The sequence below is a fragment of the Remersonia thermophila genome, chromosome 1, assembly GCF_042764415.1.
Source record: "Remersonia thermophila strain ATCC 22073 chromosome 1, whole genome shotgun sequence".
NCBI classification, from domain to species: Eukaryota; Fungi; Ascomycota; class Sordariomycetes; order Sordariales; family Chaetomiaceae; genus Remersonia; species Remersonia thermophila.
In genome coordinates this window covers 2,684,276-2,699,376 of record NC_092217.1, presented here as the reverse complement: position 1 = coordinate 2,699,376, position 15,101 = coordinate 2,684,276, and the positions used below count along the sequence as shown (strand labels likewise).

The window sequence follows — 15,101 nt, the reverse complement described above, 5'->3', positions numbered from 1 at the left end:
GAGGGCAGGGCTGATTCGAGCTAGGCGTAGCAAGGGGATTGGGATGAGGATAGTGGCTCAATGGGGGTGAAGTGTTTTAAATGATGATTCCTGTGTCAGTTGGTGATAATTTTTGGGCTCTCCTAGCTGGCAAGGTAGCGGTCACCCAGCCTCCGCACCAACCACACTGACCAAATACGAATCCTGTCAGCAGCATGTCCGGAAAACATGGCCGTCACAGGAGCTACGGTCTTCCCCTCTCCATCCGGTTAGATTGCCCGCTTCCCACTCTGCTTCTCCCCTACTTTTATCACACACGCATACACGACGCCCACGGCTTACCATACTCCGCCAGGCCAGGCTGCCACCTCAGTCGACGGGGTGCCGCTGCGTCGTTCTGCATGCTCGTGCTCCTTGGTGACTATGACGGGTCAAACCCCGCGAGCTGGACCACCGAGTTCAACTGCGTAGGCCGCGTGTCGGTGTTGGCTCGTGATACGAGCGAGACGGGCCAGTGCGCCAAGTGCAAGGAGGATGCAGCTGACGAGCTACTCGTGTCTGGCACCATGTCCTTGACGTTGACGTCGGCGCTGCTGCAGGACATCGTTGATAACGATGGGCTGACAAGCCTGAACCCTGAGGACGTCGTGCCGTCTCTCAAGGAGAGGCTGCTCGTGGCGCGTGGCGTTGTTCAATGACGAAGTGGTCGAACCTACCACGGTGCTGGGGTACAAGGTAAGCGTTGTGTCGACCAAGGTGGTCATTGGCAACGATGGACAGTCGATCTATAGCAACGACTACACCGTGCGGCCCGAGATTACCAAGGCAAGTCGGGGGGCCACGGTGTCGGTGAAGGGCCCCAGCCTGATCAGGCTAGATGTGAACGGACTGAGACGGGAGAGGCAATGGATCGGTTTGAACAGATGGAGGACAAATCAATGGGTATCGATAGTTTTTCCTTGAACCAGAATGCCAGACCAGAACGCCGTCCATATGCAAAGATCAAAACTGAACACGCCGTTTCCTCCCCGTGTACTTGGATGTCGCCTTGACGATCTTGCCCTTGCGCTCCATCTGCTCCTTTTTCTTGATGATCCATGCCTTGCTGCCCTTCTTGATCTCGCCCTTGCCGCTCTTGGCCTTCTTGCGGTGGTCGTGGATCTCTACGTTGTCCATGCCATCGACAACCCCCGTGATGTCACCATTTTTAGCAGGCACGGCGCTGCTGCCGACGGTCAGGACCAGGTACACCTTGACGTTTTTGGTGTCCGGGTCGTCCTCGAGAAGACCGGCGCCGAAGCCAGCCTTGACGGCGGCCGAGGTAATCATCTGCTTCTGGACGTCGTTCTTGGGATAGAACTGGCAGACGGCCCTGCCGCCGCGTTTCAGGGCGGCGTACAGGCCGTTGAAGAAGCGGGTGAGGCGGCCGGCGGGCGAGGTTTCGCTATTCTCGGCGTTGCACAGCCACTGGATGGCGCTAATGCTGATGGCGGCGTCAAAGGTGCCTGGACGGAATGGCACGCCCTGACCAATGTCGGAAAGCAGCAGGTCCCCCTCGACATCGCGCTGCAGGGCCACGTCAAGCATGTCGGCGCTGATGTCCATGCCAACCCAAACGTGCGGGCCGCCTTCTTCGGGGGGCACAGTCGACAGTATCTCGCCAGAGAGGCCGCTGCCGCAGCCGACATCGAGGATCAGGCTCGGGGACTTGAGATCCAGTAGCTCGAGGGCTCGCCTGGTCATGGCGGCCTGGATGTTCTGGATTCGGGAGCTGGTGGTGTATTTCCGGGCTTCGACCTCATTGTAATGAACGTCGGCCTGTCTGAGGAAGGTTAGCCGCAAGAGAATTGCGGGCACGGCCCAGCAAGACCTACAATGTGTCTTCGGGACGTGACATGTTGACGCGAGGGCGGAGGGCAAACGAGGTGATGCGGAGGGGTACTCCTCGGAGGGTGTGCTTTGTTCCGTCGTGGGGGGCTGTTCTGAGCGAGGCCTTTCGCAGTTTTCGATTGCCAATTCCTCCGAGAAGTATGCCGAAGACTGCGGCTCTCGAGCGGGAAGATTGCTCTCTTTGGCGGCAGGACTTGGTTCAAGCAGCCTCGACACCGCGAGGGTCCCACCAAAATTCTGGAAGTGTGCGGGCGGTGTCTTCTTATCTCTTATCTAATCTTATCTCACCAAGCCTGCACGCGGCCTCGACCTGCGTAGGTCAGGCATGCAACCCGCTTGGGTTGCACACGCCGACAGACCCACTTCCGCAAAGAAACGTACGGGGCGCCGGGCCGGGCACGTCAGCCAAGACACCGCACCCAACTGGCCACGCACCAACTGGACGCACGCAGCTCGCGACACCCATAACCAGCAAGCCGGGTCCGGTCAACAACACAACCTTGGAACATCCCCATAGGCTCCACGGCCTGGCAAAACAACCAACGACCGGTGCTTGGCATGGTCCGTCAGACATCGCGATAGTCCGGATTCATTTACAGTCGCAAACATGTGGATTTTGCCGCTTGTTGGCTACCTGGGCTCCGTCGTGGGCTTCTGCTTCATGACGTTGGCCATCGGTGCGTCCTGGCTTCGGAAGAGCACCGCTTGCTCATGCATCGCTAACATTCATGCTGCCGTCCCTAGCTTCCGGCCTTTACTACCTCTCGGAGCTCGTCGAAGAGCACACCGTCATGGCCAAGCGCTTCCTGACAAAGCTCATCTACTCCATCATGGTCCTGCAGCTGCTCCTCTGCCTCGTCGATCGGTTTCCCTTCCTTCCAACCGCCCTCGGCATATTTTCCCACTTTATCTACCTCGGGAACATGCGCCGCTTCCCTTTCGTCAAGCTGAGCGACCCCTTGTTCCTGACCTCATGCGGTATGTGGCCCTGCGCCCAACCCCATCGCCGACCCTGGCTCCCATCGCCACCACCAGCTGACCCATATCTTGACGCCCTCCAGTTCTTGTCCTTGTCAACCACTACGTCTGGTTCAAACACTTCTCGTCCCGCCAGGAGCACGCTTACCAGCACATGTCTTCGTACTACGACACTCCCAGCGACATTCCTTCCTTCTCCCAGATCGCTTCTTACTTTGGCCTCTGCGTCTGGCTCGTACCCTTTTCCTTGTTCGTTAGCCTGTCCGCCAGTGACAATGTCCTTCCCACCATGGGCAGCGAGCCCTCGTCGTCGCCATCCATGGACGTGGGTGGCAAGCGGAAAAACCAGGGCATGGCGAAAGCCCTGGTCGATGCCATCCGCGGCGTCATCGCCCGGGGGGGTGCGATGTTGGGGTGGAAGAAGCCGGAGGATCGGTTATGATGGAAATTGGTACGGGCAGAAGAATTATAGACGGACGGGCGGTATTTTTGGGGGCTTTGGATTTCGTCGAATGTTTAAAAATGAAGGAACTCAATAAGCTCATCGCAAATCCTTTCTCAACAACTCGCTTCGATGCCTCCCAGCCAACCCAAGACGGAGCAATGGCCCGAGAGCGCCAAAGGATACCTCTGCGGTGGAACCACCCTATCTGCCCAATTCTCAGCCAACGCGAAAGGGGGAGGAGGGAAAGGGGCCATCGACCGGCTTCTGCACCCTCCACACCTGCGTTAGCACCTTCACAGCGATGGAGAACGGTGACCCCCACAAGCCCAGAAACCAACCATCACTTTTTCACTTTCCGATCCGCGTCCTCCATGACATTTTTGATATGATCCTGCCTTGTCGTGGGTGTCGAATCTCCGTCACCTTCCCTATCCTTCTGCCTCCGACGCTTCTCATAATCCTCCGACGCCTTCTTCACGTTGTCCTCCGTCACGGGCAACGAGCCATTGCCCCCGCCCCCGCTTGTGCTGCTTTCACAGCTGCGAGGAGATATCGGCGGCGAGGCACGTGTGCCGGCTCCGCTCTGGTGCGCCTGGGATGTTCCGGACGACCTGTCCATCACGTCCACGCTGCTTAGAGAGGCCGGCTTGGCAGAGGTGGACTGGGGGCCCTTGTGGCCGCACACGCTGGGGATGGGGTCGCGTGACATGGGGCAACGATAGATGAATCCTACTTCCTGAATTAGATTGGTGCTGCTTTTGGTAAAGGTGTTTGCGAGGCCGGGGGAGGAGTATGTTGCGAGGACTGCAGATTGTGAAGGGTCAACGACTGGAGGAAGACCGTGCTCACTTTGTGATATAGATACGACAGACACTTTTGTGGATCTGATCAAAGGTTGGAAGGCTGTTGCAAGCAATACCTTCTGGGTTGGCAAGAAACGCCTCCTGCCCATCCATCTAGCCAGCGAGCGAGCAACTGGGGGGTCTTCTTATACTTCTTCCCCAACCCCCAGCAAGTCAAGCAATCACGGCTTGAGAGCCACAACTATCATCATCTCCAATGTGTTTGCGTCTCTGTTCTCCCTTCTCAACCACATCAGACTGGCACCGGCACACTCACCCTGTCCTTCAGTCACACGTCCCCCACGCCAATTGGGGAGGAAGGGGGGTCGTTGAGATACTGTCGGGGGCGGCAAGTTGCAGCCTTCGTGGTATGTTGCTCACATACGTCATGCCATTCACCCTGTGTTTTGACAGCACAGGTGATCAGCAGGCTGATGGCGATCCGTAGGGCCAGCACAGGTCGGGAACTGCCCCTACAGCGTACAATTGCCGGTTCCGGTCCCGCACCTGTGGTATCATGGTTAAGAGTAGACCATCAGGCACGCTGGAGGATAGAGGGCTGGGTGGAACAATTGGGCCTTTTATGGCCCGGTATCGGACAATTGTGGATGAGCATATCAGACCTAATGCTGTTCCGCGGGATGGCCCAGCGTTACTTGCGCTAGAGTTCTTCACGTGTCAGGCCTATGCTCACACGATGGCCTGTTGTTATTTGTACTTGTACTCACGTAGTAGGCTTGGGTAGTCGTATCAGTCACTGAAACGAAACACGAGAGGTCGTTTGTCTTGTAGATTCTCTCCGTGGTATACGACAGAGTAGCAATCAGCCTCCCATAAGCTGCTTCACAGGGATTCCCACAAGCAGGTTGCGCACGGGATTCATAAAGTACTCGCGCAGCTGACTTGCGTATAGTGTGTATAGGGGGCTATTTGAGTATCGTCGTCCCTGATACAATCGATATGGAGGAGTTATTTCCTCCCCTACAACATCATAGCACTATTTTATCACGTTGGCCGAGCAACGTTGTAGAATGGATTAATATCGTGGATAGTTCGGGTAAGTTCTGAGTTTCTCGCCTTTCAGATTACACGTGCCAGCGTGTCAAATTTCCATCCCTGTCGAAGGCCCACGCTGTGGCATCATGAGGGCCCCGATGACAGCAAGCAGGCTTGACTACGGGCCGCGAGCCGGGTTGTGCAACGGACCGTGACACCGCATGCTGTTGTATTGTCAGAGATGTTCCTGATTCAATGGTTACAATATGCTAGCCACGAGAGACAAGCAAGGCATGGGCTGCACACAGACTCTAATGCCCAGCGCGCTCATTCTCGGGCGGACCATCTGCCCATCCTGTCTCCGGGCGTCTGTGTAGGGTGAGATTCTGCACTTCACGTGTCGTTTGTAACCGTGAAGGTATCCAAGAGCCGGGGGCCAGGTATCCGGATGGCCATTCATTTCTGGCATCAAACATACCTGAATCAGTTCTCACAAACACCAGGTGTCTGATGCATTGTAGCTCTGAGGAATACGTGACCCTAGTCAAACACCACCGCCGACACCCTAGGGTCCAGCTATAATCATGTTTGTTTGACACAGGTAACCCAATGGCATGATCGCTGTCATGGGGTCTCGTGTGAGAGTTGAAGGGCTGCTGCATCCGGAGCGACCGTCCACGTTCCTCCATCCTTCGGCTGTTGATACGCTTAGCGACAGGACATGAACCGATCACCAGGGAGAGGAGGTTCTTTACTCAGACCATCTTATCCTGCATAATGAACACGGCGAGAAATCTAAGTACCCAGCTTGAAGAGCCTTGGAGAGCTCTGAGGCTTTTCCAGTCGGACCCGTGGAACAGGGCATAATTAATGACATAGTTTTTGGTTAGTTTTGCCCTGTGATACCTCGCTGTGGTCTGTGTGTGTCGTTTCGCCCCCCTGGTTAACTCCAGTAGAAACCATTCAACACCCGAAGCCCTTTGAGGCAAATGCCCCAAACGAAATTTTTTTTAGACGTAACATTTGTTTAAGAGATAACAAAACGAAAAAAAAGCCAGAAAAAAATATCAAAAGTTGAGATGGAAAAACTAATTGCCCACAGCCAGAATCGAACTGACGACCTTGTCATTACTAGTGACACGCTCTACCACTGAGCCATGCGGGCCCGCTTTGTTCTGGAAGGACCGTTTTTGTAGAAAAGTTAATAAAGGGACTGGTGGATCCGCGCATACTCCTTCTCAAATTCTCCCGCTGCTTCGGGATGAGTGCTCTTCGGCGCCTAGACGCGCAGAGTAGAACTGGCTGGTCGATATTTGCACTTTCCCCCAAGGACACATTTGTTCATCTCGATTTGAATGGGAAGTCATGCCACTACGACCCGATCCTAGCCGGTGCGAGTTCCCCTCTTCTCACCAGCCCCATCACTCTGGACGTGCCGGGAACTTTTAATGTGGGAGCCGTCCACAGGGAGTCTGTCACGGTCCTCGCCACAGCAAAAGCCAGTCATCTGGCGCAGGAGGTGGTCAGCCTTGTCTTAGCTTGCGGGTAGACCTGGCTGGAATAGGCGAGGCCTGCGCTGAGACAGCGCTGTAAAGACGCAGCGGATGTAATCTACCTCGGTAGACGGTGCTGCTGAAGAGGCTTTCGACGACTGACTCAGCAGTACATGCTCTCTCTTACTAAAAGTTCCTGGTTTGAGTCCCAAAAAAACAACGCTAGGCGTATCACCCGAGCCTGGAATGGCTCTTGCCATGGCGTCTGTATGAAGCGGTTCCAAGAGTCAGGCAATGACAATGGCCTTGAGGTTGACAGTGTCGGTAGGTATGCTACGGGACCTACTGTGTACTGCGTAATGGAGGAGGACCATGAAGGTGGGGACCCACCCCCCAGGATCCATCATGTCTGAACCCAAGAGGATCGCCGCTTGCGCACTTACAGGATTTGCTGAACGCTCTCATCAATACTAATAGAATGAACTATTCAGGCTAATACTCTACGCATAAAAAGATTATTTACACCACTGGGAATCAACTGGGACTTGGGTGCTGCGATGCCACCACCCCCCTTTTGTTTGTAAACAGTTACAATGTTGCCAAGACAACTGATGGGAGATACGGGGTTCAGAAAGCAAATGATGACCCTTGTGGTCATTCTAGATGTCGATATTGCGAGTCTTCTGAAACAACCTTAAGAAAGAAGCATGATGATATTCCTTTTATCATTCGGCGAGCACAGTTCCTGGAAGCTCAGACTGAAAATGGTGCGGTATCGGTAGGGTCTTCGACCCTCCAACAGATGACAAACCCAAACTAACTCCATGAGACGCCATGAAACCAACTACCTACACTCTTCACCCTGGGTATCTCGAGTCCACGCCCCACGCCAAACCTTTTCCCCGGCCAACTTCATACCATCCCAAACTTTGCGCGCTGCCGTGGAGAGCTGCGCGAAGAAAACGAACAAACAACAGAATCAAGACATACATAACAGACCACAGTGTGACAGGTGCGAAGCGACGCAACAGCAACACATGAACCTACCAAAGATGAAGCCCTAGAGCGAGCCGCCTTTGATGACACGCACATTTCGCATGCTCGCACGAGGGCTATACGGGCTATGCGGACTCGGCAGGTTCCGCACCTCGCGCACCCCAGCCCATCCGAGCTTTACCGGGCTGAGAGGGCTAACAGGCGGCTCCAACGTCCTGCCATGCTGCCCTTCGATCCTACCATCTTCGTTCCCTCCCCCCGGGCCCCTCCCGCCAAGGGGCCCAAACGGACCTGCCGATCCTTCGCCCGCAAGGTCGCTCGCCCTTGACTTCATCCCCCCAATGCTCGCCACGAGCGCCGCCACCTCCTCTTTCAGCGTCGTCCACGTGGTCGCTCCAAAGATGACCGCGTTCCAAAGCCCCTGCAGCGGCAGGACGACCGCGCCGGCGAGGTTGAGCGGGTAGCTAGCCGGACGATCCGGGTAAACCAGCGCGTACACGCGGTTGATGCTGCTGGGCGTCCACGTGACGAAAATGGAGAGCGCGAAGAGGAAGGACGTGCGGAGGTAGCCGAGCTTGACGGGGTCCAGGTTGGCGAGCTTTGCGCGGAAACGCCGCCACGAGCGGGCCACGGGCAGGAGGAAGTTACAATTCGAGGACGCCGGAGGCTCGGGCCCTCTGGGATTGGGCGTTGACAGGGTGAACAGTTGAGTTCCGCGCCAGACTCTTCCAGAGTCTGGGTCATGGAGGCCCTGTGGTCCGGCAAAGGAGGCGGCTCCGGCTGACGAGATGATGGATGTGACAGTGACTTCTGGATGTTGAAAGTAGTGAGGGGAGCTTTGGTTGTTCTTGCTCAAGGAGGAAGTCGTGGGCTCCCCGTCTTCGTCATCAGGGGAACCCCAAACGTTATGGACAGGTGACAAGGGGGCAGGTTGCCGCAGGACCGGTTCGATGGACCCAGAGGGCGTTGAGGGTGGCGTGGGGCTGGCTGAGGGTTCGGCAGTGACTCGAATGTCAGTAGTAACGATGCCGTAGGCTTGACCGCCCTGGAGCGAGAGTGGATATAAATTAGCATCGCTCTTGCAGCTTGATGAAGTTCAGGCGAAGCCTGTCGGGCCAACAAAACTCGGCATACTTTTTCATGAATACCAATCTCATCAATGAACGTCTCATTTCCCTGGTTGCTGAACGTCAAGTTCCGGAGTTGGCTGCGCTGGCGAAAGACGCGGCAACCCACGGCGAGATATATTGCAGAGCTTAGGAGGATGCACAGCCAAATTGGTAGATAGTATGTTAGGATACGAAGCTGGTTGTAATCGTCGTCGATCCAGCACCATAGCTGTCGCAATGACACATGACGGTTAGCCAGTAATCATTGTGATGTGATTCACCGGATATCCAAGACTTACCTGTGCGTGTCCGTAGATTCGCTTGCCCTTGGGCGCATACAAGAGACAAATGAGGGCCGGCACCGCAGGCCCCCCAAAACAGACCAGGCAGTAAAGCCAGAGATGCCTATGAAAATAACTCGTTGGATAGTTCATGAAGAACACCATGTAAACGTTTGCCGCCATGGCGAACGACCACCATGGATCAGACTGCATGAACCTATTGGGTTTCAGCGCAAAAGATCAGGGCGGAAGAAGATGGGGCAACGCACATTTCCAGCAGAAACGCTTGTGCCTGACACAAAGCCGAGTCGAGGCCTGCCGCGAGTCCAGCATACCCGATGAGGCAGGCGATGCTGGCGCCAAGGTTGGCGATGGAGGCAAAGAAGATGAATGTGTTTGGAAGCGTGCGAGCTCGCTTGAAGAGGCCGTAGGCAGCAAAGATGAGGCAGACGCCAATGACGCTGATTGATGCGCCTAACCTCTCGATACGCTCGATTGTGTCCCGCTGCTCGATGGTGAGGTCCTGGGTGCTCCCACCCCTGAGCGGCGGGGCATCGATGCCGTTCGTCTTGGAGAGCATGGCTTGATCGTCCTTGGTGACCAGCCACCGGCGGCCTGTGCTACCCCAGCTGCCTGGGATCGGCTTTAACGGAGATTTTGCGCTTGCGGAGGTGCGAGGTTTGTGGAAGGCTGGTGAATTGGCGTTGGGCTTTACAATATCGGCACTCAGATATTTTGCGGTAGGCAACGACAACGCGGTATGCTTGAGGCGGAGCTTAAGAGCTAGATCGTGTCGAATGTGTGTAGCTCCGCCTGTTCCATTGGTAGGACAACGGGCGATTGTGGGAAACAGGAAACCGAAGTTCAGCTCGGGCCGGCCGAGGAGGGCGAGAGGAGACAGGTGAGTTCACCTTCGCCAACAGGTCGGGAGAAGAGGCCGAGGCTGGAAAAAACCGTCTTTTCTGGAGTCTGGAAAGGACCAGGATGGAGATTATCGGAGACCCCTGGCGACTCTTTTGGACTGAGAGGTACCAGTCCTGGTGTCAAACGCCTCGATGAGCCTCAACGAATGGAGACAAACGGGAACGAGTGTCATAGACGGCGGGGTTGTGGGCGCTTGGGGAGGCCGCAGAATGTATCTCCTAGAGAAATGGAATGCATCTGGCGTCTGAGGGAGAGAGAAGACGGAAGAGAAAGGCAGGGGGGGATACAGGCCCAGGAAAGCTGCATTGCATTCGAATGTCAGTCACCGTCTCGGCTCACATCCAGTAGCGCGGATGAGGAACGGGATGGGAAAGACATTGAAGACGTCGGGTGCAGACTTTGCCAGGCTGCCACTTCGTAATGTGCTTGTCGCCGTATGCGCGACACTCCCAATTCGAAGCAGACTCGTGTCAATTCGGGGTATGCCAATGATGAATACCATGTAAACATTGGGACAAGCGCAGGCCGACCCTCGTCGCTTTTGATCCAAGAATTGGTCACCACTGCCGTCACCCCCACCTCATGCTACAGATCCCTTGTGATACCCCAAAGTCCTGGTAACATCAATCCTGCCTGGCTTGGCTGTATCTCGGTAGTGCGCCTGGGTCAGGCCACGACACAAATGTGTGTCTCTCCCGAGGCTGTCTCTCCTGCGGGCTGGCGTCACGGCGGCAACTTGCCGGTCGGCTAGGGGGGCTGATGAGCGTGGTAGTGGATCAGCACTGCCTTGCTCAATCGAACACTCCCGCTTTAATAAACTCATACATAAATTGCTTACCGTCTATCGCTCCAACACCACAAGGCTGGGACAGGATCTGCGGGGGGGCAGTGCCGTCACGCAAACAAGGCGGATACCTGACATTGAAGGCCAATGACAGGCACCCGACACTCCGTCGATGGGAGGTAGGCTCAGGTAGGGACCGAGGCCAGCACGCAACGGCCAGTTACATGCATTCAAGGTACCAACGGCCTGACTCTGCAGCAGATAACCGTCGCATCCGCTTAGTCATTTCCGGTAGTGTACTTTGCTGTGTATAGTAATAGACTCCCAACAACTCCCTCATGGCCGGACTAACAAACGGTCCGTCTGAGACTTGGGTACCTTAGCGAGTTCAGGGAGAAAACAGCAAACAACAGCCACATGAAACCCAAGCATTTGTGTCCCTGGCTAGATGCAGGTATCCCGTGCATACCAACCCAGCCGCCGTTACAGCCGACAGCACGTGCCATATCATCGGGGCGTTGAGGCATTGACGCTTGCGGGAAGTCACCCGGGGGGAATCCCACACGGAGGGCTCAAAACAAGGCTAGTCTGCAGAGGGAACCGAGCGTAGGTAGGATGGGAACAAATCACCATGCAGCGCGGCTCATGTACAAATAGGGAGTCACGGCGGGTTGCCAAAGGTTCTCATAGCTGCCCTCGGCTCATATGCAGGTTTCCACACATTTTCATTCGCAATGAGGTCTAAAGTTCTCCACCAGGGCTTTTCTTGTCTCTTCTTTGAATACCTCACGTTTAAGGGGGCACCCGGAAGGTTGCAGCGTCCTAACATCCCAACAGGGACAAAGCGCTGGGACTGAAAGACATCAACAATGGCTCGTCTCGAGAATAGCTGTCTTGCTTCCAACAAAGACAAAATTCTCTGTCGAGTAACTAATACCGTAGGTTGATCAGTGCTTCTGCAGAAAACAAGGATCCGGCACTTTTCCCCAGACCACAGTTTCGCCCGCTTCCCGGGCAAGACAAAGTCTTGGGAGCACCGGCAGCAGGCGTTTGCCCCACCCCCGCAACACTGCCGTCTTCCGCCGGGCGCCGTCAAAGTTTGTTGACTGTAATTTGCGAATACGGAGATGTGGGCCACGGCCGCCTGCAGTTGCTACCGCGCCCAACGAAATGACAAGGGGGAGGCTATCTTGGCTTATTTCTCCGAGCTAAGCCAGCTACGCAGTAAGCCGGTGACTGTTTGTCCGCGTTCCCACGAGCGCGAGTAAACTGCGCCACGAGAGCACACGGTCGAACGACGCCCTCTGGTTCCTCGAACTAGCATCTATATAGATACCTTGTCTCCACTTCGCGTCCTCTCCTAGGTTCTCAGCCAAATGCCTGCCTTAGCACTCCCCACGGACGGGCATGTCCATGTGTCATGGAGTGTGGCCCAACATCCCAGACCAGGGAGAGGGGTAGGTAGGCGCAAGCCTATTCAACTCAACGAGTGTATGGTATCGCGTTGAGATTTTTGGTTATCTCGAAATAAGAGACCACCTGAGTGTCATTATCGACTATACCTCCCCTCAATGGTATAATCCTTCTTTGGCCCCTTGACCGTGTACTCCAGCCTCCAATCGCCGAGGTTGACAGCCTTGAAGTTGAAGAGGTACTGCACGTCGTAAAAATCCTCGATGCACAAATGACCCGCGGTAGCCTCCCAGCCACCGCTCTCATCAGCCTGCCCAGCAGCGGGAGCGACAAAATCCACCTCATGAAAGAGATAATCTGCTCGCTTGGGGTCATCCGTGCGCACGAACCACACGCTGAGCTTATCCTTCTCCTCATCATACCTCCAAACATACCTCCTCGTGGCGCGGAAAGTCAAGCCGTTGTCTGCTTCGAAGTCTCCCTCCTCAACGTACAAGTACTCCCAACCAGGATCCTGCCCAGCCGCGACGGCCCGGTAAAACGACGACTCGCGCCCGTCGCCGGTGCCTTCGCGCAGCAGGAACCGCGCAGTCCCGCGGAAGTGGCCGCTCGGATGGCTCGGCAAGAGGCTAGAGATGCGGCGGTCAAGTTTCCACTCGCCTAGGAGGGAGCGGAAGACCGCGCGGGCGACGAACCGGCCGCTGGTCAGCCCTGCACGCGTGACGGCCTCGGTCTGTCTCAGCGAGTGTTGGGCCTCAGCAAGCTGCTCCTTGGTCGCAGAGGCTGAGAGGTAACGCGCGGGGGTAAGGATATCCATAGGCTTGTTGGACGGCAGCACGCGTGGCATGTCGAGAGCAGGAGCCGAGCGTGTCAATCCGAGCGCGCTGGCAAATTCCTCCATCAACCAGGCGTAGTCGCCCATGGGGAACTGAGATGCTCGGGGATCAGTGCGAAGGCGCATGGTCTCTTTGATAGAATCATCCTTCTCCAGGGCTTCGCGGATGGTGACGGGCAGCGATGGCGAGGCTGGGCCGCCGGCCGTCCACATTGCGGCAAGAAATCGAGCCTGCATCTCCATGATGCCCCAGTAAGGAGACCGGTAAAAGCCGACAAACCCGAGGTTCGGGAGATCGGGGTGGTAAGTTCCGTGGAATCCCAGAGCAACGGTGTTTTTAAGATCCGAACGGTCGAGAGCGAGCGTCTTTTTGACGGACTCTGGCAGGAATGCCAGTGAAGATGATGCTTCAAAGCCGGTCGCCAGGATCACGGCAGCAACATCAGTAATCGTCCCATCCGGCTGGGCCACAGCGGCCTCGTGATCAAAGAGCGCTGCCAGTCTGCCACGCGACACAGTGATGAGCCCGGTGCGGACAAAATCCATGTAGCAGTCGCTCACAGCCAAATAAGGGGGGCTGTCAGTCTCATCACCATTGATAGCCACGGCAGATGAGAAGATCTCCTGGTCGGTGCCGAGACTCCTCTGGTAGATGGAATGGGTAAGCTTGGCGGCATCGGGGGAAATGTGTCCCTGGAGGTTCGTCAGGGGATGGGCCCGGCTGGCGAGATTGTTGGAGATAAGGTCAAGCGGAAGAAAAGGAGGCGCGGATGATGTAGGCTAATGAGCTATCCTTAGCGATGTGCGGGAGGCGGCAGAAGACTTGGCAATGTATATACCTTCGGAGACGTGTGGAGTGGGAAGACCCACGCTGGTCGCTGAATCAGGTGATGGACGGTGTATTTCCCTGAGTTGGGGATTATGCTCTGGCCGGGAGAATGAGCAGCCGACGATAGGTGAGAGGCAATGGTTCCAGCGGTTTCGACGCCAGACATCTGCCCCCCGACGACGAGGATTTTCGTGCCTTTCCCGCCCGTCTTACCGAGCAGAGAAACAAGATCACGATACTGACTGCTATGGATGACTGGAACCTGGGCATCATCAGTGGCTGCTGGAGGCAACGCTGGCCGGCCAAAGTAGCCCGAGGCCACCAGAAGATGGTCGAACATCTCCTCGTTGGTGTCCCCCTGACTGGAGCGCGTCTGGACTTTCCAGCCGGGTTGGTGTGACTCCAGAGGCTCGGCCTTTTCCACGAGAGTCCCGAGCTTCAGCTTTGCTGCAGACAAATACTTGTTTCGGTAGCGAGCGAGATACTCGCCAACCTGCCATGCTCGCGGCAGCTGGGGCGAGTCTTCAGGCCATGCCAAGTCGCTGAACTGGATGGTGTGCTTGCTTTGGTTGGCGACCATGCGGGGATGTACGAGGCCGGCGTTGTCAGCTTTGTGAGCGGGCCACAGGCCGCCGATGCGAGACTGTGATTCGAACACAGTCACATCAAAAGTGCCCGGGGGCGCATCATGGAGCAGAGACTTGGCAGCCACGAGGCCAGAAGGCCCGGCGCCTGAAGCATCATGTCAGTGTTGAGGTTGAGGCTGAGGCTGTGTGACATTGATGACCCGTAAAAGCTCACCAACTATACAAACCCTCTTGGGCATGTTGAAAGCGGCTCTTCGCACGAGAACTCGCGGCCCAAGGCTGAGGCCTTGGTATTTGCCCAGTGCGATGGACTTCCCGGCCCTGGCTTGATATTACCCCGCACCGTCAGCCGTCAGTTTGTTGAGAGCATGTGGTTTTTAAGGTGCACAGGCTTGATACAGTGAAACAAGAGATAGAAGCACCAATTGTAGGATGATAGGGGGGCCCAAGGTAATAATTGTTTCGGCCGGCGAGGTTTCATTTCGACGTTGCAGGACCTCTGGGCACACATGGAGATTGCGTATCATAATTACATATTGGGACCTGGACGTTTGAAGCCATGAGGAATCACCGTACCTTTTTGAGATTCCGGACAACTGAGTTGGTGCCCAGAATCAAAGCCCGGATGTTGCAGGGGGATCGAAGCGTCGTTCGAGTGAGATCAGTGCCGAAGGATCTGGGGATTGCAAATGCGGAGGAAGTTCCAGTGATGTTGGGGTG

General features: G+C 55.9%; 4 protein-coding genes and 1 non-coding gene across 5 annotated transcripts; 1 reads left to right on the top strand and 4 right to left on the bottom strand.

Moving 5' to 3' along the window:
- Window positions 1-981: 981 nt before the first annotated feature.
- VTJ83DRAFT_767 (uncharacterized protein) lies at window positions 982-1,876 on the bottom strand (the record flags this gene model as incomplete). The annotated part of the gene is made up of 2 exons (XM_071014446.1): window positions 982-1,801; window positions 1,854-1,876. 2 exons carry the CDS (start codon window positions 1,874-1,876, stop codon window positions 982-984), a joined length of 843 nt encoding a protein of 280 aa, XP_070870120.1.
- Window positions 1,877-2,476: 600 nt separating this feature from the next.
- VTJ83DRAFT_766 (uncharacterized protein) lies at window positions 2,477-3,289 on the top strand (the record flags this gene model as incomplete). The annotated part of the gene is made up of 3 exons (XM_071014445.1): window positions 2,477-2,546; window positions 2,614-2,847; window positions 2,931-3,289. The coding sequence occupies 3 exons, from the start codon at window positions 2,477-2,479 to the stop codon at window positions 3,287-3,289; spliced, it is 663 nt and encodes a 220-aa protein (XP_070870119.1).
- A 2,934-nt stretch (window positions 3,290-6,223) lies between these two features.
- On the bottom strand, window positions 6,224-6,295 carry VTJ83DRAFT_t6. The gene has a single exon. It is a non-coding gene; the product is annotated as a tRNA-Thr (tRNA).
- A 1,388-nt stretch (window positions 6,296-7,683) lies between these two features.
- On the bottom strand, window positions 7,684-9,589 carry VTJ83DRAFT_765 (uncharacterized protein; the record flags this gene model as incomplete). The annotated part of the gene is made up of 4 exons (XM_071014444.1): window positions 7,684-8,664; window positions 8,754-8,957; window positions 9,028-9,226; window positions 9,279-9,589. The coding sequence occupies 4 exons, from the start codon at window positions 9,587-9,589 to the stop codon at window positions 7,684-7,686; spliced, it is 1,695 nt and encodes a 564-aa protein (XP_070870118.1).
- Window positions 9,590-12,266: 2,677 nt separating this feature from the next.
- VTJ83DRAFT_764 (uncharacterized protein) lies at window positions 12,267-14,620 on the bottom strand (the record flags this gene model as incomplete). Its single annotated transcript, XM_071014443.1, has 3 exons — window positions 12,267-13,745; window positions 13,805-14,526; window positions 14,596-14,620. The coding sequence occupies 3 exons, from the start codon at window positions 14,618-14,620 to the stop codon at window positions 12,267-12,269; spliced, it is 2,226 nt and encodes a 741-aa protein (XP_070870117.1).
- Window positions 14,621-15,101: the final 481 nt, after the last annotated feature.